Source organism: Octopus bimaculoides, chromosome 19 (genome assembly GCF_001194135.2).
Source record: "Octopus bimaculoides isolate UCB-OBI-ISO-001 chromosome 19, ASM119413v2, whole genome shotgun sequence".
NCBI classification, from domain to species: Eukaryota; Metazoa; Mollusca; class Cephalopoda; order Octopoda; family Octopodidae; genus Octopus; species Octopus bimaculoides.
This window is the reverse complement of record NC_068999.1, coordinates 46,942,588-46,949,265: the sequence shown is the minus strand read 5'-3', so window position 1 is coordinate 46,949,265 and position 6,678 is coordinate 46,942,588. Positions and strand designations below refer to the sequence as shown.

At 35.8% G+C, this 6,678-nt stretch overlaps 1 protein-coding gene across 3 annotated transcripts in view; it reads right to left on the bottom strand.

The window, feature by feature from the left end:
* LOC106879785 (sodium/hydrogen exchanger 1) overlaps nucleotides 1-6,678 on the bottom strand; it is a 46,066-nt gene that overhangs the window by 29,849 nt on the left and 9,539 nt on the right. For all 3 annotated transcript variants that reach the window (XM_052974686.1, XM_052974687.1, XM_052974688.1), the window contains 5 exons: nucleotides 6,103-6,214; nucleotides 4,617-4,698; nucleotides 1,841-1,936; nucleotides 948-1,069; nucleotides 538-620 (listed from right to left, as the gene is read on the bottom strand). In XM_052974686.1, the coding sequence (XP_052830646.1) occupies nucleotides 538-620; nucleotides 948-1,069; nucleotides 1,841-1,936; nucleotides 4,617-4,698; nucleotides 6,103-6,214 (495 nt within the window). The remainder of the gene's footprint in view (nucleotides 1-537; nucleotides 621-947; nucleotides 1,070-1,840; nucleotides 1,937-4,616; nucleotides 4,699-6,102; nucleotides 6,215-6,678) is intronic.

The following is a 6,678-nucleotide window of genomic DNA, read 5'->3' as shown; positions in this document are numbered from 1 at the left end:
AAAATTAAGTGGGGAGGGGGAATTTAAACTTACCAGAGTGAGACCATGCTAGAGCACTGCCTTGAAGAATTTGAAGTCGAATGAATTGACCCCAATACTTTTTTTTTTTTTAAAGTCTGGTATTTATTCTGTTGGGTCTCTTTTGCTGGACTGACTAGTTACGGGGATATAAGGAAACCAACACCGTATTGTCAAGCGGTAGTGGGACACACACACACATCAGGCTTCTTTCAGTTTCCGTCTACAAATCCAATCACAAGGCTTTGGTCACTTGGCCAAAGTGCTGTGCGGTGGGAGTGAAAACTGAACCCAAGACCACATGGTTGGCAAGCTAGCATCTTCACCACACATCCATGTTTGTACCACATGAAGAAAAACATGACAAAAAATTCAAAATATTTAACCTTTAACGCACTGCATTTTCTCTAGAATTGCTTCTCCTGCCACTGCCCTGTTATTACAGGGGAGAAAACCCATACAGTGACATGATGGACCTGCAGTGTGCTAAAGGTTAGATTAAATCTTGAAACTACTTACCATAATGAACTGTTCATCGAGTCCTATTTTGCGTACACGATAACGGTCGAAAGAATTAATTAGATATGTTAAAGAATAGCACACTGCAAAGAGAGAAATTGAGGAACTTTTTGAGGAAATTCTGAAGGAATTTTGATAAACAAGTAAAAGAGTAAAGAGAGAGTGAAAAGAGTAAGGCTTCTATAAAACTAATTTGTAAACATTGAATGGTTATGGGGTACCACCAGAATAAAATAATAATAAAAGGGGTCCATTGAGAAACTCTGACCTAAAGAGATTCCCTGATCTCCGAGCTATGCACCCTAAATTAATTAAATTAATCGTCATCATAATTAAAAATCTTCATTGGCTCAATCATACATTGCATTTTGTGAATGTAAGTATTGTGAAAAAAATAGATCAAAACGTACCAATGAATCTTACTATCAGACATAAAAGCACCGACCATAAGATAAAGCCAGTTGACCAAACGTGTTCGTGCCGTACAACAGCCATGCCAAGAAATAAGAAGATGACAATTTCATTTGCTGAGCTGAAAGAAAAAAGAAGAAAATGATAGTCAGAGTGAATTTAAGAACTGGAATATCTTTGGTAAAATAAGGAGATATGTTTACAGTGATCAAATTCTCTGTCTGATTGTTCGTTAATTTCTTGCCGAACCCTCATATGTCGTCTAACGATTGGAGAGTCCATCATATACCAGTGGAGCGCTAAGAGCATCGTTCGAGTGTGATCGTTACCAGCGTCGCCCTCCTGGCACTTGTGCCGGTGGCACGTGAAAAGTCATTCGAGCGAGATCATTGCCAGTGCCGCTGGACTGGCTCCTGTGCAGGTGGCACATAAAATACACCATTTTGAGCGTGGCCGTTGCCAGTACCCGCCTGACTGGCCTTCGTGCCAGTGGCACGGAAAAGCACCCACTACACTCTCGGAGTGGTTGGCATTAGGAAGGGCATCCAACTGTAGAAATTCATGCCAAATCAGATTGGAGCCTGGTGTAGCCATCTGGTTTCACCAGTCCTCAGTCAAATTGTCCAACCCATGCTAGCATGGAAAGCAGATGTTAAATGATGATGATATATATATATATCTATAAAGATTTACTTTTCGTTTTAATTTAGATCACTTTAAAGTAGGAAGTTTATGCTATAAAACTACAGGGGTCTTGGGAGTGGGTAGGTACTGCAAGGGTTAATTGTCCCTGAATTAACAAAAAGCAAGTGGCTTATTGATGCTGTGATCGTTTGCTTGTTCATGTTTGATGCAACAACGTGAAACAATTGAGAATAAATTAGAACGATACCTTGCAACTTTAATAAAGTACTTGATGGATGTAGCAGATTTTTGACTGACATTATGAAGGGAATATTGGTCCTGCATCATACCACAACCAATCAAACTGAAAATATATGACATATAAAAATGCTTTTCATAAACTTCAACACATTGTTTAAACAATATTAATTTATTTTATATACATATGGCTGATATCACAAAGAGAATACTAGTCTAGTCTTATATCACAACCGACTATTTATATATATATATATATATATATTGAAAGATATATTACATATAAATTTAGTGAGATAATAGAGTGATGCTGTTGGTAGGGAGGAAAGTGAGAGAATATAGAATAAAATAAAACAGGATAAGATCCAATAAAAGGGGGAAATGAAAGAAAATGAAATATAGTAAAACGATGTAAAATACAATAAAAGTAATAAAATAAAAGGCAGGTTTAATGTTCTGTAATAGGCTTCATACCATATAATGTTTTTATTACCTGTGCCTAAGTGAAGATGGAGGTATTGTTTTCAGTTGTGTTTGTTTGTTTGTTTTTTTTACTTAATTTTTGAGAGCAGTCGGGTTTATTTTTGGTATTCTTGTTTGTGAAAGCAGTTGGGTTTATTTCAGATATTCTCATTTTAAAAATCATCTCCAGCTAATTATTAAGAGGATGTTGGAGTTGCTTTGGCAGAGATTTGCACTCTCTGAGTGCTCTCGTTAGATAATATATTTAAGTGGCAAACTTAAGTGGTGGGTTGGTACATAATTATTGTGGTTTTTTTCTACAAATTTTATTCAACAGAAACAATAACAACATGTAACAAAAACATCTTTAAATGATTATTCCGGAGCATAGTCACCATCTACTTCAATTACTGCTTCTCATTTGCTTGGCAGACGGTCAGACTGTCATTTAAAGATGTTTTTGTTAAATATTGTATTTGTTTTTGGTGAGTAAAATTTGTTGAAAAAAAGCTGCAATAATTATGCACCAACCCGATAATAAGATTCCTTTTTCCACTGCATCTTTCATCATAAAACATCTTTAATGACATCACAACTTTCATGATGTCACATCTTTCACAATGCATCACATATTAAGAGGATGTTGGTGTTGCCTTGGCAGAGGTTTGCGCTCTCTGAGTGCTCTTGTTTTATTTTTATTTTATTTTTTCTTATTCTCCTCCCTATTTATCCCACTATTAACATTACCCTATTACCTTACTAAACTCCAACCATGTTGCCTAAGATACACCAACATATTATTACATATAAATATGTCTGCTAACCCAGAACACATTACATTATTTACATTAGACGGATATTTGTCCTCATCTTGTTTGTTGTTAACACAACATTTCGGCTGATATACCCTCCAGCCTTCATCAAGTGTCTTGGAGAAATTTCGAACCTGGGTTCTCATTCTTAACGTATTTTTCAATGTTGTTGTTACCATTATTATTATTATTATTATTATTATTATTATTATTATTCAAGTCACTGCCCGGAATCGAACTTGGAATCTTGGGGTTAGTAGCCTGTGCTCTTAACCACTATGCCTTATGCCCAAGATTCCGAGTTTGATTCCAGGCAGTGACCTGAATAATAATAATAATAATAATAATAATAATAATAATAATGATAACAACAACAACAACAACGAAAAATACCTTAAGAATGAGAACCCAAGTTCGAAATTTCCCGAAGGCACCTGATGAAGGCTGGAGGGTATATCAGCCGAAACGTTGTGTTAACAACGAACAAGATGAGGACAAATATCCGTCAAATGTAAATAATTCCTCATCTCTTAAATATAGAACTGTATTACCTGAACATACTGTTTAGTCAATATTAATTTAATATTTTTGAAAAATCAACTGAAATCTTCTTGGTTTGATGGAATTACAAAGTAAACTTTGACACAACATTCTGTTTTAACATTTCAAATATTAACTCTTTTAGCATTCAGATCACTATGTCAAATGTATTGATTATTTATTGTCCTGTTTATATATTTGCTTTGTTTATATATATAAGCGTGGCTTAGTAGTTAGGGTATTTGGCCCACAATCGTAAGGTCATGAGTTCAATTCCTAGTGACGCGTTGTGACCTTGAGCAAGACACTTTATTTTACGTTGCTCCAGTCCACTCAGCTGGCAAAAATGAGTGGTACCTGTAATTCAAAGGGGCCAGCCTTGACACACACTCCGTGTCACGCTGAATCTTCTGAGAACTATATTAAGGGTACACATGTCTGTGGAGTGCTCAGCCATTTGCACATTAATTTCACGAGCAAGCTGTTCCATTGATCGTATCAGCTGGGACTCTCGTCGTCCTAACCAATGTCTACTATATAGGTTTACATATATTATTTCATACGTTGATACTGTGTAGACCGAGATCCCCATTGACAGGCCCCTAATATTAAAAACAAAGTGTTAACACTTATGATATGCAAATTAGTAACTCCAGTTTTTTTCTGTAACTACTGGATTTGTAGAGTATATGAACAGACTAGAAGCTTGTTACCCTGGGATTTGTCAAATGTAATGCTTTTATTTATTCACATGTTTTAAATTAATCATCCATTATCTTGTAGCTTTGAGATTTTGATGCGATTCTTTACATTTCGAGTGACACTATAGAATAAGTGTGAGAGGCCTGATCTGTCAGTTTGAAACACAAAACGGATAGAATATTTGGGCTGAATAGATAGATAGAATATGGTTGGTTTGAATGCTAAAGAGTTAATTCACCAACAAAATTGAATAAAGCAACTGAAATTAACCTGATGATTCCAGATAATTCGAACATATCTGCCATGAGGTAGGAGAGAAAGGCACAAGCAAAAATGGTAATTGGTTCCACCACTGTAAACAACAACAAGAAAACAACAGAGATTAGAGTTTATCATGCTGCAGTAGTTTTCAAAGAATATGAAGGGGTGCTGAAAAAGTACCTGGCCTTTGGGTAAAAAAAAAAAAAAAAATACAGGAGGATCAGTTAATTATGATTTTATTCAACATATTCCCCACACAGATTCACACACTTATTGCAGTAGTCCTTACCATGATATGTATATATATACACACACACACACATGATAGGCTTCTTTCAGTTTCCATCTACTGGGTCCCTTCACAAGGCTTTGAATGGCCAGGGGCTGAAATGGGAAACACTTGCCCAAGGTGCCACGCAGTGAGACTGAACCCAGAACCATGTGGTTGGTAAGCAAGCTACATACCACACAGCCACTCCTACACTTAAAGATAGAATTGGGACACATTAAACTCACAAACATATAATTAAACAAACATTTCAAGATTGCATCTACAGAACTAGGATATGGAAATAATTCCATTTGTTGTTTTATGGGATGGCTAATTAGTTCCAGTTACTATAGAGACACATTCCACTATGTTAGGGCTCATCGTTAATATAACGAGGCAGTATCAAACATCAAAGACATCTTCAAAAATTGCAAACAATTAGAGATAATTATTTTCTCTTTCCCCTTTCTTTTATTCGCTTCAGTTGTTGGAGCGTGGCCATGCTGGGGCACCACCTTGTAGGGTTCAGTCAAACAACTTGATCCCAGTACTTTGGTGGTGGGGGAGCAGGGATCTGGTATTTATTCTATTAGGCTGAACCACTAAGTTACAGGGACGCAAACAAACCAGCAAATCTACCAGTTGTCAAGTGGTGGCGGGGAAGAAACACAGATACAAAGACACACATACACACATAGATATACATACATATATACACACATACATATACATAAATACATATAGATATATAGCTGCATACATACACATACTTACATACAGATAAATAGATCCATATATACACATACATACTTACATACATACACACACATAAACATATATATATATATATATATATATATATATACATACATGCATTTATACACAAACACACACACATAATTACATACACTAGTACTTATTTTATCGGCCTCTTTTGTCAAACCGCTAAGTTACAGGGATGTAAACACACCAACATCGGTTGTCAGGCAATGGTGGAGAGACAAACACAGACATATACATCATCATCATCATCATTCAACGTCCATTTTCATTACTGCCAGTAAAGAGACCGATAGAATAAGTACTAGGCTTACAAAGAATAAGTCCTGGGGGTCGATTTGTTCGACTAAAGGCAGTGCTCCAGCATGGCCGCAGTCAAATGACTGAAACAAGTAAAAGAGTACAAGGGTCAGTCAACAGAATATATATTATGTCTTATCTTACCTTTTACGTGGTGGGTATATTTTGTAAGTACGGCCGACACAATACCAATAATAATTCCCACAAGCAAGCCTCCAAGAGACACCACTAGAAATTTCACAATTCCTAAGAATATCTATGGAAGTAAAACAAAAATGAGGGGTTATACATTAAAAAAAAAAAAAAAAAAAAAAAAAATAATAATAATATTAATGATAATAATGATAATAATAACAAGAGCACTCAGTGAGCGCAAATCTCCACCAAGGCAGCACCAACATCCTCTCAACGATTAGCCAGAGATGATTTTTAAAATGAGAATATTTGCAATGACAATCCAATACTGGACAAGGATTCTGGATTATTTTTCCGTTTTTTTTACTTAATTTTTTAGAGCAATAGCGTTCATTTTTAGTATTCTCGTTAGTGAGAGCAGTCAAGTTTATTTCAGATATTCTCATTTTAAAAATCATCTCCGGCTAATCGTTGAGAGGACATTGGTGTTGCTTTGGCGGAGGTTGGCGCTCCCTGAGAGTTCTTGTTAGATAATATATTTTAGTCGCAGACTTATGTAATAAGATTCCTTTTACACTGCATCTT